The sequence below is a fragment of the Columba livia genome, chromosome 4, assembly GCF_036013475.1.
Source record: "Columba livia isolate bColLiv1 breed racing homer chromosome 4, bColLiv1.pat.W.v2, whole genome shotgun sequence".
Classification (NCBI taxonomy): domain Eukaryota; kingdom Metazoa; phylum Chordata; class Aves; order Columbiformes; family Columbidae; genus Columba; species Columba livia.
In genome coordinates, this window is record NC_088605.1 from 58,350,225 (window position 1) to 58,375,557 (window position 25,333).

The 25,333-nt window shown below is 39.2% G+C and overlaps 1 protein-coding gene across 2 annotated transcripts; it reads right to left on the reverse strand.

Annotated features, from left to right (window-relative positions):
• On the reverse strand, positions 1 to 24,806 carry SMARCA5 (SWI/SNF related, matrix associated, actin dependent regulator of chromatin, subfamily a, member 5). 2 transcript variants are annotated; one of them, XM_065061960.1, is made up of 24 exons: positions 24,422 to 24,806; positions 21,836 to 21,910; positions 18,910 to 19,076; positions 18,045 to 18,145; positions 17,248 to 17,348; positions 15,459 to 15,638; positions 13,902 to 14,057; positions 13,670 to 13,801; positions 12,739 to 12,807; positions 12,139 to 12,248; positions 11,628 to 11,854; positions 9,474 to 9,595; positions 9,233 to 9,385; positions 7,871 to 8,007; positions 7,069 to 7,213; positions 6,665 to 6,784; positions 6,313 to 6,423; positions 5,631 to 5,744; positions 5,285 to 5,407; positions 4,171 to 4,303; positions 3,065 to 3,183; positions 1,591 to 1,803; positions 1,040 to 1,150; positions 1 to 301 (listed from the first exon to the last, which is right to left on the reverse strand). In XM_065061960.1, exons 1-24 carry the CDS (start codon positions 24,566 to 24,568, stop codon positions 236 to 238), a joined length of 3,132 nt encoding a protein of 1,043 aa, XP_064918032.1. In that variant the 5' UTR covers positions 24,569 to 24,806; the 3' UTR covers positions 1 to 235. The 2 variants fall into 2 exon arrangements, with proteins under 2 accessions (XP_064918032.1, XP_064918033.1); XM_065061961.1 differs by lacking the exon at positions 24,422 to 24,806 and adding an exon at positions 23,802 to 24,001 and having other exon boundaries at positions 7,069 to 7,217; positions 7,875 to 8,007.
• Positions 24,807 to 25,333: the final 527 nt, after the last annotated feature.

Sequence of the window (25,333 nt, forward strand, 5' to 3'; positions counted from 1 at the left end):
TTTATTAATAAATGAAGCCTATTTATTACTTCAAGTGTTAATGGTAAAAAAATTCAGCACAGCTGTTGCATTTAAAAAAGTGAAACTACATTAAGTACTATGTTTCTAGTTCAGTAAACAGATGAACCCGATGTCCTTTAATGACATAATAGTTGAGCATTATACAGTACATCTTATGAAGACCCGTAAATTAAAGAACTACTTTTAAAATTTAGTGATTACAAAAATTCTGCATTCACAGCTTTAGCTTCTTTTTTCTTCCACGCCCATCAGGAGTACCATCCATTTTGCGCTTCTGTGCCTGTAAGGTAAGTTTTAAAAATAAGTTATTGTGATACAAAAAGAGTGCAAGCAATCAATGCATTTCAAGTCAGAACAGATAGAGATGATTTACAACCATGGCAGCTTTAAAATGTAATATGGCAATTATGTACATCCTATCCAGGACAGCTGTTATCTTGTATTCTTCCAAGTCTGGAAGAGTGTGATTTCATACAAGTAAAACATGTATAGAACCAAAGATGTTATAAAGCTTCCTATTTAGAAAATGTTATTTCTAAATACACATTTAAATATTCTGTGAACAGTTCTAAGAAACTTATTAATCTACCACTCTTTACTGATTTCTCCACGTCTGCAAATAAGTTTTGCTTCTAACTTTTTGACATAACTGCTCTAGGCAACAACAATTCCAGGCAAGGAAATGGCTGAAGCTGGTATTTACAAAACAGGCCTGTGTGTTTAGCAATGCTTTACATTTAATCAGCAAGAGGAGCAGTCAAGCATATGTGCTTGTTTTCCAAAAATCTAGCTCTAAAATGCCATTTCATGGGAGCTACAATTTGGAACCTATTTTCCTTAATTTGACATCCACAACTGCACCAGCTGAACGACAGCGTGAACTTTAAGCAGCTCTTGTTAAGGTTTATTGTTGTTGTGATTTCCGCTAACTTTAGATATTACTTTTCCTAGACCATTAACAAAGCGCCCTGTCTTCAACTGAGCTTCTTTTCCACAGAAATGCCTTTAAAAATCTTACCGAAGATGGTTTTGGTCCACGTTTCTTCTTTTCTGCCTTTTCCTTTTCTTCCAGTTCCATGTTCTCTCTTTCAATCAGGGTGATTAAAGTATTGCATCTCCTTTGCAGCTCCTAAATTGCACAACATACTCACTTATTACACTAGGCAGCCACTTAATGTAAAAATCATATTCTAATATTACAACTGCCTGTAAATAGATAAGGTTTTTTTGCTGTATCTTAGCAGAGCAAAAAAGAAATTACATATTTTTGATATAGTGGCTGGCTTTACAAGAATGGATTTGATAGCAGATGTTTGCTTTTTAGAAAAGGGTTGTATTTAAATTCATGTGGATTTTGAAAAATGGTACCTTGGAATTCTGAATTTCTCCTCCTGTAAGACTTTTTAATTTACTGTGTTTGCCATCCACTACAGTTGTTGTGAAGTCTATAAAAATTTAATAAATAGTGCACATGCACATACCTCAGTATTTCAGAAGATTTTAAATTAGCCTGGTATATGTGTTGTCAGAGGCATTGATGAACAAAAAGCAAAACAGAATAACACATACCATTGCAGTTCTGGACTTGAGAAACCAGTCAAATCTGAATTGCGGGGAGTTTCGGATGCACTGTCTTAATTCATCATAGACATTTTCTTTATCAAATCCCAGCTTGTGAAGCATACAGATCAGAAAGCGATCCTCCTCTTCAGTGTAATTCTTCCCTTTATTGGTACCATAGGATATTCTTAGCTGGTGGAAAGGGGCTTTGTATCTGCCAATCTAAACAAAACAAATCACATAAAACTAGAGAAAAAGTTCAGAATTAGCATGGAACTGTTTTATATGAAAGCAATACATTACATTAAGTGTGCTGGTTTGACTGAAAATGGGGTTATTTTCTTCATGCAGGTAGAAACCTTTCTTTTCCAGAGCTAGCACACTCATTATTTGGACTTAGTCTGAAACCAAGAGATAACACCCCAGCACTGGTCTGAGAGCTGGGGACACGCTGAGTGCTCTGCCCACAGGTGTGAAGCATCGAGGAAGAGGGGCATGGATGGGGCAGAGCTTGACTCACATCCAGACTGATCAATAAGAGTGTTCCAGCCCCTTAGTGTCATGCTAATTATTTAAGGAGAGTTGGGAACATCCATTTTTGGCTTTACTGATCTCACTGGTTCTTCTCTATCTCTCTCTGGGGGTAGCCAGGAAGTTTCAGTTGTGACATTTAGCCTGGTCTTTTGCAGAGGCCCCTGGGCTTTTCTGCCTTTTTCCTCTCTTTTACTCTCTCTGGGTTCAGCTTTAGGACCAGGTGTGGCTTGCTGGGACTGGTTGTTCTGTTTTGGACAGAGTTCATGAGGAACTGCCTTAAGTATCTTTTATTTCTATTATATACATATATGTGTATTTTTACTAGTAGTGTGTTAGCATTTTGTTATTTTATTAAACTGTGTTTATCTCCCTTCCCTTTTGATTCTCTCCCCTATAGGGGTCTGGGGGAGGGGCTGAGTGAGTGGCTGTCACGGTTGTGTTTCTAGCTCGGGTTAAACCATGACATGAAGACAAGGGAATTCTAATACACCATCTTAATTTACTAAATACCTGTTCATTACTTAAACCCTGGCTAGTAAAACATAGATGAGAATGAAAAAACTCCTCCTTTTATGTCCTCCAAACACAATGTACATATATATATAAAATTAAAATTTTCAGTTACACAGGTCCAACAGAAATTCTGCTTCTTCAAAAAGCAAGTAGGCTATTGGGTGTTTGTTATATGGCAGTACGAATTAAAGATGATTGTTACAAACAAGAGGTTAGGCCATACCTAAAGCTACCATTATAGCTATATCAGGCAGGATAGCAAGTCTATAGAATAGAAAATGTGTAAGAAGCAACTGCTGAGGAATATGCAAAAAGCAGCAAACACCCACACCCTGCCCAACACATCATCTTAGTATGTTAGTGACAGTGGCAAGACAGAGCCCTGCATCTCCCCTCACTGGTGTAGGGAATAAAGGAGGAACCACAGCAGAGATACCTTTGTATCAAGTGCTTTTTTGATGCTGATTCGTCTCTGAATTCTGGCTTCTCCTCTTTCTATCTGAGCCATGATCTTCTCTATGTCTTGGAGTTCATTGCATCTTTCCCAGAACACAGCTAAGAACAGAACATTGGTTAGTTTCTTTTCATCAAAAGGTTAGGTTTTTACCTTAACATCTGGCATCTTTTTTTTTTTTAACTTCCTTTTATCAGAACTCACTGCTGCATCAAGCCAGGCATGACTTTACCTGGTAAACCATCTTCACTTTCTGAAACCATGTGTTGCAGTATTTACAAACACTAGTTTGATGGAGTTCTCATTTTAAAGGAGGTGAAACACAGGCCAGAAAGGTTTTTGTTAGCCCGTCTCCTCCTCAAAGGAAAAAGATTTTTCAAATGGAAACTGATGTAACAGCAATATATCAGAGCAAGTGGGAGGGCAACTGAGTCACCAAAGACAAGAGCAAGTATCTAAAAGACAATTAAATTCTCTTAAAAAACTCTTATATTTAAATATAATCTATCAGATCTGTAACCTGCCATATACCTTTAGAAATTTCACTCCAGGACCTTGCAGCTGCACTACAGTAGAAAATGCTCCTGAGACATCAGTAAGCAGCCAAGTCCTCTTAGGTTACAAAAAACGACAGTCATTACTGTATTTTGCCACAAAATGGTTACCATATCCCCCTCCTGAGGAGGCTGAGCTAATAATGGTGTAAAGATTCAAGAAAACTACTGGATCATGAATATGAGGAAAAGTTAAATCTCTCCATCTAAGTATTGTTTCTCAGCATTTCCTTTTGCAAAATTAACAAGATGACAACACTATCCAGTTAGAGTAATTTGGGATATGTTAAAGTAGGCCTGTAACAGTTTGTATGCACATTTCAGTGCAGTTTTAATGATGCAGGGGCTAAACATGCTAAAATCTAGATCAGTCGATCCCAAATTCATCTGTACAATTCTATCCTTGAAAGTCATCAAGAGCCACGTAAGAAATTCTCAGGAGTGAGATGTTTACCATGCTCAGCAGCAGTTCAAACTAGGAAAGCAGCATTAGATATGGACTTGTGAAGGTGACTAATTAAAAAAACAAGTTACCTGAATACTCAATGACTTCCTCGGGGGTTTTTCCTTCTACTTCTCGTGCTATATTTTCTATGTCATCACGGCCCCACTTCTCATTAGCTTTGATGAATTGGTTAAAATCTCTCTTATTCCAGTTAGTGAATCCCTTTATAGCAATCAAAAGGAAACATTGCACACAAGTTCAGGAATTGTCTATCTCCACATTAATTTCAATAGGCTTATTTAAAACACCTGTAACATTTCCATAATTCCAACAGTATTAAACCTCTGCTTTCTCTGTGGTTTAATGTTAGCAGAAGAAAACCTCTTTTCTGCAGTCACTGTGGTCTCTCCATCTACATACTGCATAATGGTTAGCACTGTTCTCTAACTACCTACTCATTTTGGATAAAACAGTCTTCAGCTCACAAATTAACTCCTCCTACCAATATTCTCTGAAAGAGAACATGGGATCACTTGTGAAGAAGAAAAATCCCTCGAGTGACACTAGTCTCTCTGGTTTGTCAAAAAGGCCCAGCAAGTGCCTCAGATTCCATTTTCTCCAGTCACTCTCTCTCAAAAGGTCTAATGATGTGCTGATGTTCAGTAAGGACAGAATTAGTAATGCTGAGGCTCTTAGCTGCCAATACAGGTCAAGTTCATGTTAGCAATAACTGTTCCAAACAGCTGGCAGTGAATCATTCAGCCAGCCATGTCTGATTGTACTGGTTTTAATAGTGAACCATTCCAAGGCATAACTACTCAAATGAGATTTTGTCCTATAAGTCCTCTCCACTCCAAAATACAACGCAAAAATCTAATAACCTAATAAGGAGTAACAGGCATTAACCTGTTTTAAGTTATTTACACGCTACCTAATTAAATACCTACTCAAGTTATATCCCCTTTAAGAGAAGGACACTACCCACTATGTAGAATTCAGTAAAAACTGAGTATGCCAATTTGGGGCACGTTCTTCAAAGGTATCTGGGCCCATGACAAACCTCATGTTAAATCTCTTTTCAACATGAACCAAAATTTGCAGCTGTGTTCACTACGGCATGTGTGATGGACGACTAAGAAATGTTCCTGTACAACACAACGCAAGCTGCGGCTGATTTCAGTCTCACTAGAGAACAAATTGTACCTGGGTTAGAAGCTTCTCTTTCTCTTCTAGTTCTTCATCATTAAGCGGTTCAGCCTCATCAATCTTCAGCTGCTCTTCCTTTTGTACTTGGGCTGCATTTGGCAGGTCAGGATTACGAGGTACCTGAAAAGTTTTGCATTTTGTAAAATTTGATGCATTTTTCATAGATAATTGCTAATTACTAATTGTCGCTTTTCTGCTAATACACCCTAATCCTTTGTTCAAATCAACAGGATTTTATTTCCTTTAAATTAGTATGGAAGGCAGGAAAGTACATTTGCTCCTGCTGTTGCAGTAAGTTGTTGCAATAAAACGCACTAATGCAATGCATGGCTTCCTCTATTACCTTGTACCCAATTGTCTTCCTGTAGTAGAGAATCTCTTTTTCCAGTAGTTCAAACAGGCGTGGAGGAAAGAACTGAAAGTCCTGTACATTTGGCTGTTTTGGAGGCCGTGGTGCCTGGAAATACATACAAAGTTTGTACTTTCACATCCAGAATCTCCTTGTACTAACTGCTTTCAGTTCATGAGCAAATCCCACCTTTATTTTTACAAAAATGCATTGATTTTAATAAAAACAAAGAAAGCACCGTGCAAGAGACAACTACAACATGAAGAACTCTAGAAGTGAAGGACCCGTGAGAAAAGGGGAGAGGGTCTTTTGGAATTGGAGGCTGGGGACACAGTCACACACACATCCCCTTGAGCAAAGTTCGGTGTTCTGAGGACCAGTAAGGAAATCCTCCACAGGTAAGGAAAATCCCCAGCTGCTTAAATAAATAAAAACAAAAATAAAAGAAAGACCGTGGTCTTACCCTCCCTTAACATCTTACAAGTTTCATCCTGCTCTTCCCTTTTTCTCACAGAAGGTTGTATCAAACCCTTTGAATTTTTTTAAATTTATATTGACACCCCAATTTGTAAAAGCCAGAGCTGTTTTATGAATTAAGACCAATTTGTTGCTTTCAACTTTAGCCATTTATCATGCATATTTGAACAATTAATTTTTTTTTAATTAGTCAGCTCACCTTGGGTGCTTTTGGCTCACTAACTCGAAGAGCCTCTCTGAAGTAAGCGTCCACAGCATAATTGGCTTTTCTTTCTCGTTTAGGTGGTTCAATCCACTCTGTAAATGCCATCTATAAAATCAAATCCCACAAAAAAATCATTATTAAGAATTATTAAGACTAAGCCTTGCACAGTAATCAGACCAGCTATGAGTTTTATATAAAAGTAGGTCTACATCTACTTCATTAAGTAAGTAATAAAACTTATAAACTATTTTCATAAATTATATAGCATTTTAACCAACACTTCTTAAAAAAATATGGTTCAATCACACAAATCAGTGCTTTCCTCCGAAAGAAATTCAAATGTTACCTTCTGTTTTTCTCTGTAGTCTTCTCCTTCAAAATTGTACACACTGGACTCTGTATCCATTGTGAAATTCCTGAGTGAGCTTTCACCCATCTTTGAAAGCTTTTCATTCATTTCCGCAGTCTTGGGGGGAGGGGGAAGAAAAGAACAGGAGCAGTTTTGAAAGGTACTTCACTATAAAACACCTCACTTATTACAGTAGAAAAAACAAATATGTTTGACCAATCTGAAACCCCCCAACAGCAAAAACCCAATTCTCTCCAGCTTACAAGGAAGTTGTTGTCTACACTATCTTACCATCACACTTAAGTCTACAGCTGGGCTTCCTTTTTTTTTTTCATTTTAAACAAACAAAAAAAACAAAAGAAAAAACCCCCACACAACAAAAAACATCCACTTTATCTCACCTTCTTTGCACCTCTTTCCAAAATGTGATCAATGTCTTCATCCGTAATCTCACTCTCCTTTGAGGCAAACACATGTGTTGCTCCATGTCTGATCATTTGCAGCATTTCATCCTTCCCAAGTTTATTCAGGTTTTGATCCACCAGTCTTCCTGAAGATAAAAGCATTGTTGGATAGCAACTAACTAAAGGGTTGATGTTATGGAAACAACAATACATGATTTTTCTCCCCCTAACTTTTCCAAGTTAAAGCTGTATCCTTTTCTCTCAGTAAACGAAATTCCAAATAAAAACCCACAAAAACACAAAATCCCACCCACAAAATCTAGCCAGGGACCACATACATCTGCTCTATTAGACATTGTATTCTATATAAGCTTTGTTACGGTGTATGTTTTTTGGTGCTATTTTTTTTTTCCCCAGAAATAAAGTTACTCATCCCATTCAAGTCAACCACAAATGTTACATTGTCATCACCTCTCCCCAGCTATTAAAAAAAGCCAAGGCATTAATTTCTCTAGTTCAAAGAAGTTGTTAAGGGCTTAAAAAAAACCCCAAACCTGACTATACCCACTTGTATGAATGTATCACTAAGGGGGTAAACAAACAGTTGGAGGAGAGGGGGAAGGAGGAGAGGAGGAAGGAAATATATTCTCAAGGGGACTAGGCCTTTGCACTCTGAGCGCAAAGGCTGAGGCAAAAGCAACTTTTTCATTCATTCTTACTAGATGGTGTCACTATAGTTTACAAGTTGTGAAAAAAAAATAAGAGAAACACATCATATCTACAAATTCCCTTCAAATACTTGCCTTGCTGAATGACGATGGAATCCAGCCGGAGTTTCATTTCTGCACGTTCCACTATTCTTTCTTCCACAGTATTGTCTGTGATAAACCTGAACACCCGAACAGTCTTTGTTTGGCCAATCCTGTGCGCTCGATCCTAGGAAAAAAAAGTCATTAAAAAAAAAAAAAATCAGTACTTGGTTCCAGCATGACTATATAATTAGTCTTTAATTGTCATTAGTTTCAACATCCTAATTTACAAAATGGAACAGCATAAGTTAGTTAAATCTTTAGCCATCCATTTAACATGGCTACCCAAGACAGCACATTCTTATCTGCATTGCAAGTTTTGGGGTTTTGCAAGTTTCTCAAATAACAATGAGTCTTCTCTAGATGTCATACCTAAAAATTGGGGGGGAGGGTGTTGTTAAATCACAGAGGACTGAAGACCGGCTGCTTCTAACCTTATGTAACTTTCTGTAAAATCAAAGGATTTAAGAAGGTGTCTCTGTACTGCCCAAAAGCTACCTGTCTCAAAACTTCAGTTTTGCTATGACTATTTCAAGAAAAAAATACAAGGCACCACCCCACCTGACTGGCAAATCATTAGTCACTCTGGGAATTAGTATTTTGAGCATACACCTTTAGTGGTACCTGGAAGTATCAGCTTTAGCTTCCAGACACCAGTTCCGTCATTCTTGTGAACTGATTTTTTGCTAAACTACTTGAGAACTTACAGCTTAACTGAAATAATTACAAATAATTTTGAAGATTTGTCACTGAAACACCTCATTTGTCAAAAAACACTCATGTTTTTTAAATAGCTTTACTTTCTTATGCAGTGGAGTAGTGTTCCTGACACTACTCCTGGGGCTGGAGATACATGCAAATATACTTCAAAAGAAAGTTAAAGATGGCTGGTAAAAGGAGCTTGCTCACTTATCACCACCATAAAAGCTGTTTTTTAGAAGTTTCATTTAGCTTTTTGTTGTCTCTTTTCCAAGGTATCAGGGAACACAGTGCAAACACATTCACCTACACTCCCCACAGAAGTAAAGCTTTATAGTTTTGCAATTAACACACACTATGCTAGATTTTTTTTTTTTTTTAAGAAAATATTCTATTTTCATTAAATACTACTGAGCACTGTAGCATATATCCAGCATTTCCCACTGCATAAATCACTGTATAGCCAAAGTGTGACTAACAGTTCCACACAGTGGAAGCTGCACTGGAACTGAAAATTAGTCTTAAAAATATTGCTCTGGTGCTAAACCAGGAAAAATACCATTTTGCTTTGGAAATAATACATCATGCCAAACACATAACTCTAGGAAAGTTCTGTGAAAAAGAAAGAAGATAATTTCCAGCTGGATTCTTACCATAGCTTGAAGATCTACTTGTGGATTCCAGTCTGAATCATACAGAATTACAACATCAGCAGTAGCCAGATTGATTCCAAGGCCTCCCGCCCGTGTACTCAACATGAACACGAATTTTGAGCTACCAGGCTCATTATATGCGTTAATAGATGCCTAAATAAAGAAAAGGAATGTATCAGTTGAACCAAATGTTTTACGAGTACTATTTTTACTTAAGCGAAATACTTAAAATTTGAAATACCTGTCTCTCGTCATGTGGTGTTTGTCCATCCAGTCTACAATATTCATAATTTCGCCACATACAGTAATCTTCCAAGATATCTAGGACTCTTGTCATCTGACTGAAGATTAGGACTCTTGAACCTGTTTGGGTAAAAAGCTTTCTTAAAGCTTTATTTTTTCACCTAAACTTTAAGATTTATCAAACTATGCAAGTTTGGATTATCAGTAAGGGAAAGAGGACAGTTGCATTTACTAAGAAGCAGTTAGAAATAAGATGATTGATTTAAATAATGTAATGAAGATAAATTTTCAAGAGTAAATATACATATATAAAAGAGCACATATTGAAAAAAAACAGTACTTTTGTTGAGCAGCCATTAGAACTAGAGATCTCATTTAAGTTAAAATGTTTCTACGAATTACAGAGCCCAATATATAATCATAGAATCATATGTTTGGATTCAGAGGAACCTTTAAAGAACATCTAGTTAGTCCAACACCCTGCAATGAGCAGGGACATCTTCAACTATTAGGCTGGTGCAAAAGGAATTGCGGTTTTTGCACTGTTGAAATTTTCTGTTTGATATTGGATACATTCTTAAATAACTGTGGTTATGTTATACATGATTTGAATGTGCTTTTCTCGCTTTAGGGGTTGTTGGTTTTTGTTTGTTTGTTTGTTTTGCTACTAACTATATTACTTGCTGTTTATTTGCTACTAACTATATTACTTGCTGTTTATTTTATATTTATTTTAAAATTGCAGCTGTTACAGCTGTTTCACTACCAACCGGCAGGTTCCTGTACGTGCTGCGGGGTTTGCTTGTCTTACTGGCTACTGAAGTGTAGTTAGTGGCTGCTTTTTGGCTTTTGTTTTCTGTTGTAGTCCTCATTAAAATGTTGCCAGACACAGCGGAGTAAGATGATAACACAAATATAAAAACATCCAAGGAGAACAAAGAATGAAATTTTGAAAGATTTAAGGTATCTAGAAATAAAATAAAGTAAGTTCTTCTTAAGGACTTGTCAGTTTACTTACCTGCGAAGGACAAGCTCCAGAAAATGTAAATGTACAGTAATTTATGCATATAGACACAACAGTGTCCAACCTACTTGAGAGATTTAAGTAAAACACAGAATACTACAGAGCTTGCATTTCCCTCTATATTTCCTAGTCTGTTTCTTTTTTTTTTTTTTGTCCTTTGGACTCAGGCTGTGATAACAAACTCTGTTTTGTTTAATATGGTAATTTGATTAAAGACCAGGCCAATTTTAATTGCCATGTCTCAACAAGGAGCCTCATAGCAGAAAGAAACTAACATCAAAAAAAGCACAGTAACCACTGAATTCTTTTTCAGCCTTACAAAGATGTGCATCACCACAGCTACTTCAACGACACCTGGATACAAAGTACAGGTTAATTTTATATTAACCCAGGCTGAGGTTGTGACTTGGGTTTATTTTTCTGCAGTGTCTCCCCAGTCACAAGCCTTCCTCTGCTCCTTTAGCCAAGTTACTTCAGTAAGCATATTCATTGAAATAATGAGTTAAACATTTATTCCAGAGTAAAAAATTCTGTGGTGATTGAATTTTACAGTAACGTATTACAGAGGTTTGTCCCTACTATCAAAGAACTTTAAGGCACGTAAACATGGGGGAACACTCAGTTACGTTAAAGAACTCACTGAAAAAACTCAGGTACTGCTCAAAATCATATCCAGCAAGAAAGAACATTCCACAAAGGATTCGACTTTAACCTTACACAAAGACTTTGAATCTGAAATGGTACTTTCATGGTACATCAAAGGAGTGGCTAAAATACCACATGATTAATCTTTCAAACAGCTAATAACGCTGAGAAAGCAAACCTAAAGCCCAGACCAACTGATGGCTTCGTTGGTCTCAGATTAGCTGGGATGAAAAAACAACAACAAAAAATATACAACAAAAAACCACCAAGCCCAACACAAATAAAAAAACCACACACCAAAAAACACACCACAAAAAATCATACCAAAACCAAACAACCCCCCCCACCACCACCCACCCAACCACCAATACATCCAAAACAAAACCAAAAAAACACCACGAAACCAAACCAACAAACCCCACAAACAACAAAACCAAAAAAAAATTTAAGTCACTAAAAGCCATAAAAGACTGAGATGCATACCTTGTTCTTTCAACTTGGGTAGCAATTTGTCCAATACTACCATTTTGCCACTGTTGGTGACCAAATGCATATCTGTTGTGTACGGTGGACCAGGTTCTGCTCCATCAAAGAGGTACGGATGATTGCAGCATTTCCGCAATTGCATGAGGATATTCAACAGTCTCATTTTGTCCAGCTTCCCAGCTGAATTCAATATATCTATATCCTTCATTAAGATTCGTGTATACCTATATTGAAGAAAGAAAAAACTTTTGTGACTTGAAAACACAGTTGACCTTTGTTTAAATAGTAAGTATAGTCAAAAGCTCACCCCCCCACCCCCGTTTCATCAGGTAACTCTCACTGAGATGCATGGTTTTGTCATCACAAAAGTGTCACAAGGCAATATGTATGAGTTGGAAGGAATTTAGCACATCAGGAGGAATTAAATCGAGTTCCACACAATAATCAAGTCACAAGCAGCACATTCCTCCTAAGCCTTAACCACAGCACAGTCAAGTATCTGCATTACCATTCTCGTTGCATTTTGCTGAGACCCACATAAATTTTCACTTCCTTCTTTGGAGGTAAGCTCTTCTCCACATCAGCCTTAATGCGACGCAGAAGGAAGGGTCGTAGCACCTGAAAGAGATTGCATCATTAAATATGTTTTGGAAGCTGAAATACTGAACAGGTCAATAGACAAAAACAGTGCAGATATTCTCTGCCATAAATGCTCTAACAACAGACCTACTACAGATCCTAGCAAAAAGCAGTCTTATCTGGACATGTTATACATGGGAACATACATGCATTTTCTTCAGAAGACTCAAAGGTTAGGCCAAAATCATCTTTCAGATGAGTCTACACCCCTTGATCCTTTGTTAATTTTGCTTGACTGAAATATTTGGTCTCTTCATAGCCAATATTTTTAATGTATTCAGAACCCTGAAAGTCAGAACTATCAACCCTTCTTTCCCACCTAAACAATTTCAATAAACAGATCATTTCCTGAGCTTCAGCAACCTGTTCTAAAAGGCTACCATAGTTTCTGGAATAAGGTATTTCAACCTAATACTCTGTCACATGAAGCATTAAAATAGTTATTTATACAAAAAGCAGAAAGTCTTACCATATGGAGACGTTCCACCAACTTTTGATCCCCTAAACAGTTGTTTGTATCAAACCAGGAATCAAAGTCCTGTATCAACAAAACCATTGATAAGTAAGAAGTCTCCTTTCAAAGTGCAGTGTCATTACAATGGTGAATAAATATAACTCAAGTGATTCTCTTAAACAGGCAGTAAGTAAAAGAACAAATCACTTCTTTTGGTCTGTTTTTATAGGAAAGGTCTGTGACAAAACATCTTAAAAAACAAACCAAAGCAAACAAAAAAACCATAATTAAACAAAAACAAACAAGCAAGCAAACAAACAAAAAACCCCAACACAATCTTCATAACATCAGAAGACAAAAAAAAAAAAATTAAAAAAAAAAAGTGAGTCCTTTTCTGCTGAGAAAGATTCGTTCATATCACTCCACTGGACAAAGTCCAGTTGGAAGCAGCATACTACTGCAGCGTTTGATGAAAAACAAAAAAGTAAAATTTTGGTGTAATATACCACAAGACTTCCCTTTCTACAGTTGTAACACTCCCATTTCATCAAAACAGTTATGTACATGTTTTACTTTCTGAAGTCTGTTGCTCACTGTATAGTATCTCCCAGCTCACAGAAAACATTAACAATAATGTAACACAGTCAAATATAAGAACAAAGTCAGTTGGTTTAGTCATCATGTTTAATCCTTTTTTGAAATGCAGTAGAGATCATCTTCATATTGTGATTTTAAATACCTCACATATCTGCTAAGCTTACAAGAGCATTTAAAATGGCCAAGCTGGGAAAACTGTCTACCCTACTATACTGCACAACACTGGAAACACTATCAATCTATCATTATCAGTAACTGATACTCCTAACTATACAATATTCAAGTCTGTTTTCAAATCCGGAAAAACAACAAAGTTCCTTTAATTCAATTAGCAGAAATGAAGACTTACTTCAGATGAGTTAAAGACATCTGGCAAAAGGAAGTTAAGAAGTGCCCAGAGTTCGTGTAAGTTGTTCTGAAGCGGAGTTCCAGTTAACAGCAGCCGATTTGTAGTCTTGAATTCCCTCACAATTTCTGATAACTGAAGGACATTGAGTCACAAACAAATGTAAAATTACTAGTCTCCACATCACCACCTAGCAACCCAGACAAATATTTCATTCAGTTGAAGTATAAATTACCTTTGATTTTTCATTTTTAATCCTGTGGGCTTCATCTATAACTAGGTATCTCCAGTTAAACTTTTTGAATACTGATTTCTCTTTGATAAGCATTTCATATGATGTTACACAGACGTCCCATTCTCCGGGCAGCAACACATCTCTGACAAAGGCAGCCTAGACAACAAGGTGACAGTTAATTACTGAGGTTTTGTCAAATCTGAACCCAAAAGAACACACTAGCACTGTTAAAATTTTAAAACAATGTTGCTACTAAATTTGAAAGAAAAGGTAAGATTAATTATAAAGGAACTATAACATGCAGCCATTGTAAAGCTTGATGATTTTGTCAGTGCAAAGCTGCTAAAACTACAGATGACTACACAGACATGAGGTTTTTCAACAGCTGATTAGAACTCGAAACTAATTTTATGTGGGGTCTTATTTTTTTTCAAGTTTAGAAAATAGTAGGTTTGGAATATAATTAATAAACCCAAGCACAGCTTTATTTGGCCAACTGAACAATTTCTAGAATGCTAACATCCAAGGTAAAAAGTAATTACACAGTAATTATTCAGAATTCAAAATACAGAGATATATTAATGTTAAGGGCATAACTCATATAAGCAAGAGATACACTGAAGGAACAGTAGCAACTTTTGGATTCTAAAAAGATGCACCAAAAAAAAATAATCACAAGATACTAGACCTGGACCAATGACTTCATCAACATTTTTGTAATTTTGAACCCAATAAACTCTGAAAGCAGAGCTAGGTGCCTTTAGGATTTTAAAAAAAAATCCTGCTGACAAAATCTGAATTGCACCAGTAATACCTATTCCTTCCATAAATAAATGGCTAACTCCAGTTGACTAATCTACAGATGTGCCATCATATTCCATGGTTTTTAAGTGTTCCTTTGCTGTGCTAAAAAAAAATAGCAGAGAACCAATACTGAAGTAACAAAAAGACAGTGACTGAAACACCAAGGTTCTAAGAGGCTGAACAATATTTGCTCTTAAAACTGACAAAATTCTAGCCAAATAAGATCCATTTGTATACCACTGTTACCAACCAACCCACCTCGGCCCCTCCAACATTAAGCTGACAACTGTTTTCAGAAAACAGTTCCTTAGAGACAAGACCCCACAATCCTGTCGAGAGCCACTGTTACAGCCAATACAATGTACTATACTATACAGAGCAGAAAACAAATTACTTTTTTACAGAGTTACATATTCATACAAACAACAGCACTTTACACGAAACACTTCATCTTCCTATTTCAAAATTTATCAGGTCTGGTTGGTCTACAGAGTGTATTGCCTTCACAAAAGGAGAGAGAAAACATTCAGACAAGAAATTATGAATGCGGAGTGATGAAGCAATAGCTGAGCAACAAACGTGAATTCTAAGCTGCTTATATTTTAAGTAGGTAGCGCTTGTAGGTCTTACTGTTTAACCATTAATAATCCAAGTAATATCCTTCCCTGTGAAGGAAAGGTAAAGGGCAGCAAGATCACAAGCTGGATTTACAGTGTACAAACACAGGAAAAAAAAAAACACATGAAAACTTACTCGCTGGTCTTTATCGCCTATCAAACAAACTGCTCGAAGTGTGGGTACCCATCTCTTGAATTCATTCATCCAGTTATGTAGAGTGGACTTAGGAACTAACACCATGTGAGGACCAGGAATATTTCTGTAGTGTTTCATATACCCAAGAAGAGAAATTGTTTGCAGTGTTTTCCCAAGACCCTGTAAGAAACACAACGTGTCAGAAAAAAATCTCTCAGGAACACCTTTAAAAAGCTCAAGAGTGAGCTGAGTACATAATGGAAGAAACAGCAGCCTGAGCAAATCACTAAAATATACCAACGGCCACAAAAGGCATCAAACTTTTGGTTAGGAAACGCTTGTATTGCTTCCCACAGTTCATTTAAAGAAAAATAATAAAAGTAACATTTTTCAAACCTGGGACTACGAAGTTAGAACTTTGTCTTACCTTTCAAATAAGACATTCTTGCAAGAAAACATTATTTCGAAAAATCTCATTTTGTAGACTAGGGTATACTCAGATTATTTATTTAAGAGGTCAATGAACTTCACAAACTGCATGCATTCAGTGAATTGAATGCATGCAATGTATGCATTCTCTTAAACTTGAAATAAATTGAAGAAATTAAAAACCCTGTAAGGAGGCTTTTACAGGCCACAACATGATGTCAATGCCAAAGAAGAAAACAAATACTGAGCTTCTTTAGAAGTTCCTTTTTTTAAGCACTCTGTTCATTATTCAACATAAATATTAAAAACTTTGTATTTTCAGCATATAATTTACTTAAAATGAAAATAAGGAAGACATGCAAAACCCAAATCATTTGTACCATTCAAATAATTCAAAAAATACTATGACTCAAACACATGCCATTAAAAAAAAAATCAATCCAAAATACACAAAAAACCTCTATTCATAAGCACATATGTTGAAGAAAATCATTGATCTATTTTGAAATTAAATGTGCTACTACACAATAACTTAAATTCATTTGTCTCTAATTTATCTTTAAGCAGTTTTATTACACAGGAAGTAAATTACCAGAAGGCATGAGAAATGCAACATACTGAAATATGACATTTTTGTTTGTGCTCCTTGTGAAAAATAGATACAACTAAAATGACTTAGAGAAAAAATATATCTGCCTGTCAAACTACTACAATTTCTTTTGCCTTCATCCCTTGTCTTTCAGAAAAAACAAAACAAAACAAAACAACAGAAACAGAAGCTGCTATGGCCAGCACTGACTGAAATGTCCACGGTCATGGTGTGAAAGAAATTTTAACACAGCTCTCTGGCTAGATCTATCTTAACATGATTTTTCCCAGAAAATTTCCCACTTGTAAAGCTCTTGCTGATGAGATCAATCCACACAGGACACTCATATCCTGCTATCGGCATTCTACCCTAATAACAACAGGAAGTATTCCCACATTTGTTGCTCTTTTCACATATGACACTCTCTCCACAAGGGCAGGTTGAGAATACCTTAAGAAAATATCTGCAACTTAGAGTAAAAAATAAAGGACACATAATTCTATAGAACAACTCTGAATTTGGAGGGTTTTATAATGGTTGACAAATTCCCTTTGCTATATGCCTATTTCTGAAACTGCCTTCACAGTTTATTTAAAGTAAGATATCCGTGACTCTTGACATTAGTGACTTAAAATATACTAGAAAAATAATGTTTGGTAAATTATAGATTGCATTTTCTGCTCTTAAATAAATATATGTATACAGCTGAACTAAAATTGTATTGCATTGCATGTGTTCACAATTCCACAGAAACGTGGGCTATGTACATACCATTTCATCTGCTAGAATACCATTGATACCATTTTCGTACAAAGAGATGAGCCAGTTCAATCCTCGGACCTGATAATCACGCAGCTTTCCCCATTTGACATCTAAAAGACATGAAAGAATAGACTAAAAGATCTGTATTTAGATTTTAGATCTGTAGAAATAATTACTATCCCCAGCCTGCTAAGTGACACTGATTATCTCAGCCACAGAATAAAATCAAGCAGTAAATTTCACGCAGTAAATTCCAAGGACAATGCATATTGGACACAGGGACATGTTAATTTAATTTTTGTGAGCTGCCTCTACAATTTGGGTTTTTTAGTTTGTTTCTGCAAGAACACAAAATACATAGAAATCCTAACTCTGTCATTCCCCTTCTCCCTGGCAAATCAGAACAGTTGAATGTTAAAACAACAGAATATTGAATTATCTGTTAAATGGACTGGCAGCTCATAGGTGCTTTAAACTGTATGAGAAGATAGGCTACACATGTAAACACTGTATAATGACTGACTTAAAACCAGCTGCCTCTTTCCTAGTAGCTCAGGTATTCTAAAGGAAAAGATGCACTGGACCATCTTTCCAGCCTGCCTGAAAGGACACAGTTCCTTGCCAATACATTTTGTCCCATCAGACTGGTGCTGGTTATTTTTTTCTTCTTCTCTTGCCTTCCCCCCACGCCCCAATTGATTCATTGTCCTTGGGAAGGATGAAAATAAATTTAATTTTAAACAACAAAGGCTTGATCTTTAAGGAAAAGAACAGAGGAAAAAAGAAAACGAAAAGAAGAAACACACATGATGGAGATTCTTCAAATCGAGTGCAGACGTTAGTTGCCTTGGAGCTTTCTGTTAACAGCTCCTCGTCTTCTTCCTGTTCTGTTCTACGATGGCGGTAGCTGAAAAAAATGCAAGAAAGAAATAAGTTTCTGGCTAAACTGAAAAGACACAAAACTGTTCCCAAATGAAATCTAATGGCATTACAGGACAGATCACAAACACCCGAGGATGCTTCTTGCAAGTTTCTTCAGAAGGATTCTTATGTTCAGCTGATCAGTTGAAAAACTAGTTTTTAACTCTTTATGAGCCACTAGCTTCTTAATGACAAGATGGCCCCTGCATTCCAGCTCACAGTGGCAGGCTCCAAAACTAGAGTAGGGTGACTAGAAAGGGATAAATTGTGTGCATCAGTACTGGCCTTTAATGACAAAACAGGGAATGGTACTGTATTTAAGGGTTCTGGAACAGCTGCCAACTGCTACAGAGATACTGTAGCCATAGAAGCTGCAACAAAGGTGTTAACAAAGGCAATCCAAATTTCTAGACTTCTGGTTTTCAAGCAGCTTGGAAGATACAGTATGCTGATGTTCTCTATGAACTCTTACAATTTACAGCCACAAATGCTCTCCTTTTCCATCTGTGTTTTTCTTGTGCTGGAATACTTTTAATCATGATAGTATTTTACCAGCAACACAAAATTCTTACAAGTCCTAGAATTGTTAAGCAACCCTCAATTTGCAAGTGGACAGTTGAAATAACCACATATATACAGCATAAAACACACAGCACAGTAGGACAAAAGGCTAGCAAGTTTAACTTACGCTTCTAAAGTACAATAAAATCCATAACTACAGTACAAGCTGGTCTACATGTCATCACTCACTCGCCAACTGACAGTAAATTCTGTTTCTCATCCTTCTTTATTCGTGGACGTCCAGGTTTCATTTTCAAAGGTGAAGTTGGAGTTTTCTGAGCAGCAGGCTGAATGAAATGAGCAAACAGCTCAGTCTGCTTCAACAAATACTCAAATCTGTTTGCTCTGTCTGTTTGCTGTTGACAAGGAAAATTAAGTAGAACAAGTGTGAGATATTACAGTGTGTGTTCATTCAAAAGTAAAAGCTTACAAATACCTTTTAAACATTCACATTTCTTTATATATATACATACAATAAAAAAGAAGAGATTATTAACATCAATAATATGACTGTTGCTGACAGATTCAATATTCTCTTTTTAGGTTCAGGCTAGCCTCTGCTACGCTGCAAGATAAAAGTTGCAAGACAGATCTGCGCTAAGACTGAAGACTGACTTTGGCACAAAGATCGCATGAGTGTCACTAGACAAGGCCACAGAGTGGCCCTAACAACCTTCTATCAAAAACGAGAGTCCCACTCACAGAAATTTACCCCTACCCAGCATGCACGGCATTGTCAATGAACTTTTCCATCTCACCAACCTGGCAACAACTATTTTCTACCACATTAGTTTCCTGCTTGTGAGATAACACCACCTCACTGTGGTGTCAAGATAAGCAAAAGAGCTGGCATAAAAGGGGGCAGAATTGCCCATAGCTAGAAACCAGAACACCTACTTCAGCAGCAGAGACCTCTAAGATATGCTCAGCTTAACTCATCAGATGGCCCCCCCTTTGATATGAGTCGCTGTTTCTGGTGTGCAAAAAAGATTACAGAAGACAACATTAGTATCTGAAAGGTTCAGTTCCTTTGAGACAGGTTCCATTTGGAATCAACACATATTCCCAGGGCCACGTCAAGACTTTAAGACAGACAATGAAGACAGGAAACAGTTCCAAGCCCAACAGCAGCCACGCTGACATATTGCCAGCTGCCACAATGTAACCTGGTATTTAACAACTTGCACAGTTACAGGAAGTGAGTTTTTTTAGTAAAATGGAACATATGTTCCAGACTTTTGCAAGAGCAATGCCAGCTCTGTGAGTGTTCTCCTTAAAGCAAGCAGTTCTTGCACTACATAAAAGACAAAAAGATAGGGGGTGAGAGAAGAAAAACAGCCAGAAAGAGAACCTGTACGTACCACTAAAGTCAGACTCATTCTAACTATAGTTTAAGCTTGATTGACAAACCACATCCCCTGAATTCAAGTTTTCCTGTCCAGTCTTCATAGGATTCTTCTTGTCTACTTTGTGACAGTTTCTGAAGTTTAAACTAAGTAAGATGTTACTACTATCCAAATTACTAATCCTTATTTTTAAGCACTTGTTTAATTGGCTGTGCAAACGAGAAGTAGAGGAGATACAAACCGCATTGCAAAAGTTCCCACATTCTAATATTTTAATAAGGAATATTCCGCAAGTTTTGGCACCGGACACACACCCCACAAGTCATTTTCACTGTGCTTACAGATATTCCTTTAAGAGACTAACAAACATTGTCTGTGTTTTTTAGATAGGGCACAGACGAGAACAGTCTGTACTGTGCAACCTGGAGCTATCCTTCTCTCAACAGAGAAACTTTTCCTGTTTTCTCTTCCAGTGCATCTTCTCACTATTGCAACAGTAAAATACAATCCCCCTTGCAATCCTGCCTGTCTAGAGACTCGAAGAGACAACTCCAAGTTCACGGTCTTCAGTTTACCAGGAAGTAGCACTAAGAAATTAGCTGAAGAGGACTGAGTTATTTTCAGTGGCAAGAAGAAACACCACAGGAAGCAGCAAATTATAAGAATCAGTTTTGCTTTCATATGAAGAAATTCTACATGCAGTCACAGACACTGGAATTACAACAGGAAGAAAACAAAATAGGGAGGAACAGAGAAAGAAAAGGTAATGGGATGGCAAAGAACAGACGGCTCCATCTCTTCCTTTCAAGATATTATAAAAACTGAAAACCAAGGTAAGTTCTATCTAAACCATGAAACATAGAATTACCCATCTTCAAAAGCTTGAGGAATGTATCTGGAGCTTCATAAAGAACAAATTAAATTTCAGAAAAAGCTAACAAAATCCCTTTAAGTCTAGGAAAAGTACAAGGGCCTCCAGTGAATTGTGAAAGCTAACTCTTATTTACTTTGACCCGTAAACTGTACTGTTTGAAAGAACCTGCCTATTTTGAAGTCCTCCTACTAAGCATATTTCAACTGAACAAGATTGCAATGCCTACGCAAAGCCTTGGGCCAAACCTTTCCTTTTACTCCTCATAAAGAGAAAGTAAGATACTTTTCCTACAAAGGACTGCTACGCCTGCAGTTTTAAAGTTTGGAATTATCTTCCTATATTCAACAGTGATATAAAAACAACTGATTCCATACATCGAGACAGTAAAGTAGCAGCCATTTAGAAATTTATGGACACCTTCCTAGTGGATCTTTTAATTTCTGACTGAGACAGTGAATACTCAACTCTTCATATTCCTTCCCTGCAGAAAGGACAACTCTACAGGTTACTTCAAAAAACAACTTGACAACTTCTATTACATTTTTTCCCCTAAAACATTTAAATATTGCCCATTATATCATTCTTCTAAATCTAGAGCACCTCCGAGCTGCTAGGACTATAGTTCCTAGAAACGGCAAACACATTACCAGTTATTCCCAAAACTGCTGCAATGCAAATGGAGAAAGAACAGAGGAACAGTGAACAAAATGCTAAAAAGCAGAAGAGTCTTAGAGGGGGTTATGACTTTTGGTTTCAAATTACTTATATATTTTTAAATGACTAGACAGAGTTTTATAAATCCAGTTAAGAGATTTCAAACAAGCGGACAACTCAGTCTATTTTAGGCAACAACATAAGTACTGGATAGCTGTACACAGTCACAAATATTACATACCATTTTCTCTTCATATGTAGGATCTGCTTCCTGGATTTCTTTTTGTTTGCCTGGTGATGCATCATCAAAAGATTCCTAAGATGAAAAAGAATTAGAAAAAACTTATTTTCTAAGCAAGAGAAGATACCTATGTAAGAGAGAATAAGCTTGTTTCAAATTACTATCTATCCACATCAGATGGCACAGGCATCTTTTGCTGCTTTGATACAGTCAGCTGTTACTTACTGTAAAATTACCTGGAGATGGATCAAAGATCCCTGCCACAGAGCGAGGGACAGAGCTAGCTCTCTATAATCCGATTTAGCTCCATCATTAAAGCATCACATCAATGCGGATGCGAGAGACAGCTGTGGTGCAGGAGTTCGGCATGCTGCTTCTAGGGTGCTGAGCCAAAACTCTTCTAAAGCTGCCTCTGGAGAGTTCTGTGAAAGAACCAGCTCTGGTCCCAAAGCAAGAGTGGTTTCAAGGTTTTTCTCCCTTTTTCCAGATTATCCTAATCCCTCATCATTCTGCATTGAGGGAACAAGTCTGATTACGAACCTGGACTGCAGTTTTGTCCTGGAAGCTGAGTAGGAATTTAGACAAACTGCATGTTTTCCCCATATAATTTACCAAATCAAATAATTGTTGTTATCACCAACAGTACCACTCCTAACAGAAAAACAAGTTGGTTGGGAAGGAACAGTCCTCTCTTATCCCCTTCCTGTGAAATCCTTGACAGACTTCCTACAATTTTTCTTGCAGATCAGTTTTGTTTTTTTTTATACCCTCTCTACTCCTCTCCTCTATAAGGTTAACTCTCTCTCCATCACCTCCCACATGTAATTTCATCTTCTGTTCTTAAAAACAAAACCAATGAGACAATCCTTCCTTGCTAAACCACACTAAGGCAGTACATTACAAAATAATTCTTGAAAGGGTGACAAAAGGAAATATACGAGATGCCTCCAAAATCATTATTAACCATCTGTTCAACTGAGCCAAGTAAGAATTGAGCTAAATTCAGTCTTTACCAGTCAATGTAGAATAAAGGAACAGAAAAGTAAGAAAAAAACCCCATGAAACGCAAGGAACAAAGGCAGGCAAAACACGGGATGTTTGTGGGTGGGTGTTTCCCCACTAAACTCTAGCAGGTAAGGCTTGAGGAAACAGAAGAATCCCAGTGCAAGTGTTTCATTCACCAGTCAAAATATGAATAACTGAGCATAAAAAGATATAGCTAAAGATCTTCTAAACTCATTCCAGATCTTCTTACTGATTTCCCACTGGATTTAGCTAAAACCCACCTACCAGTAAGCAGAAGACCATTTAAACTTCAGTACAAAATTCACGTTCCTTCTGAAATAGCTAACATGCGAAACACGGAAACGCAGCAGTGCGCCATCTGACCTCGTCATGTGGAATAAAGATGACAAAAGCCCACAGTTCAGCTGGAGAACAAGAAAAGATACCTCCCCGACGACTACCAACAAGCTGTTTCAACTGAAACCCACACAAAAAGGAACAAACTTTTAAAGCACCGAGCAAGCCCTCCAGCACAGGCAAATCAAGAGCACACGTTTCGCAGCTTCCAGGCGCTCAGGCCCAGCATAGAGCTGCCCTGTTTTCACAGGCTCAAGCAGGGCTTATTACCCACAGTGCTTTGGCTACTTGCTCATCTGAAAAATATGGCGTTTACAAATTTATTTAAATTGAGTAGGTTGGACTATACAGCGTGACTCAGAGTACAAAACACCCAGTGCTGCAAGCAGGATCAGCCAGTTTCCTCATATCATTAAAGAGAAACAATGCTGCGATAAAATTAGCATCTCCAGGCAATCGCTCAAACCCCCTTGAAATGTCTAGAAAAAGCACCTGCTGCCAAAAAAAAAAACCCAAACCAACCAAACAAACAAAAAAAGAAACCGAACTCAAACAACCCCCTACAAAAAAGTTTTGAGCTACTTCAGAGGAGGGTAAACTTTACCGCAGTTTAGAGTATGAACCGGCTCATGAGTGAAGCCGGAAGCACAGACGCCGGGAGGGCTCTGCGGGGAGGAGGGAGGAGAAGAAGGCGACTCGCAAGGAGCGGGTGACGGTCCCAGTGCGATCTCTGCGCTTTCAGCGCGGACAAGTGTGCGCGGGGGGGTGACGAACCCCGCTCCCGAGCGGGAGGACTCCCCCTGCCCTCCCATCACCCTGCAGCGAAGAAGATACATGAGTGACCCGGCGGCCAGGCCTCCCCTCGCCGTGTCCCCGCGGCGGCGGCCGCCGGAGGAACACTGCGCACGGGCGCCGTGCGCGGCGGTCTCCGTTGCGAGGGGCAGCCGAAGGATGGAGCCCCCCCCCCCACACACACACCTCCGCAACCGCCGCGGGCCCGGCAGCGCCCCGGAGGCGCCGCGGCGCGGCCCTGCCCTGCGCCCGCCCCTCCATTGTCTCCCGCGGCCCCACGCGGCCCGGGGACGCCCCACCGGCGTCGTCCCGCATGGCGGGCACCTGCCGCTGCGCAGCCGGGCGCGGAGCCCCGGGAACCCGTCGCCGCGCCCCACGGAGCCGGGGAGAGGTGTGCGGGGGGGGAATCCCCGCGGCGGGAAAGTGCCTGACCTCCATCTCGGCGTCGCCTCCGGCCAGGCCGCCCGCGGCAGGCGGAGCTGCCCCCGCGGCCTCGCTGCTGTTGCCGCCCGGCGGCGGCGGCGCGGGCTGCTCCTCCGGTTGCGACGGCGGCGGCGGCGCCTGCTGCCCGGCGGACATGATCCCCACGGCAGACAATGCTCCGCCGGGGCTGCGGGCCCGCGCCCGGCTGGCTGCGCGTTGGGGTAGAGGGAGGGCGTGCGGCCGCCCGGCGGGGTCCCGTAGAAGCGGCGCGCTGAGCCCGGTGCGCGGTGCCCGGCGGAGGCCCCGTCCCCGCTGCCGCCCCGGCTTTCCCGGCGGGCGCCCACCAACCAGCACCCGAGCCGGCTGCCCGCTCTCGCGAGAGCGCCGCCGGCGGGAGCGAGTGCGCGGGCGCGAGCCGCCGCCTGGCCGCTGAGTGGCGGCGCCTTCGCAACGGCCGCCGCTTGCGCGCGGCGGGGAGGGCGGGGCCGCGCGCTGTGGCGTCACCGCCGGTTGCTCCCAACGGCCGGCCCCTCCCAACGGCCGGCCCGCGCGCCCCGGCGGGGAACGGTGCCGTGACCGAACCCCGCAGCCTTCAGGGGAGGGTCATGGTCTGAGCCTCCGTCCCCGCTCGTTGTAATTAATCAAAGCGGGTGCCCACAATGTGCCTCAAAGTGCATCTTCGTTGAAAATCGGCTTTTTGTTGCTAAAGGCAAGAGCTGGGGTAAAGTTAACAGCACAACACTGCTCAGCCCGGGATGAAGTGTTACTAGTACCCTCACGGCATTCTCCAAAATAAAATCCAAGGAGAACAGCACTGCTGTAAAAGAGCAGATCCCCACAAGCCCAAGTGCTTGAACATTCACAAGGGGTGCCAGAGCTAACCCCTCCTCTGTCACCTTCCCTCACTTTATCCACCTGAAG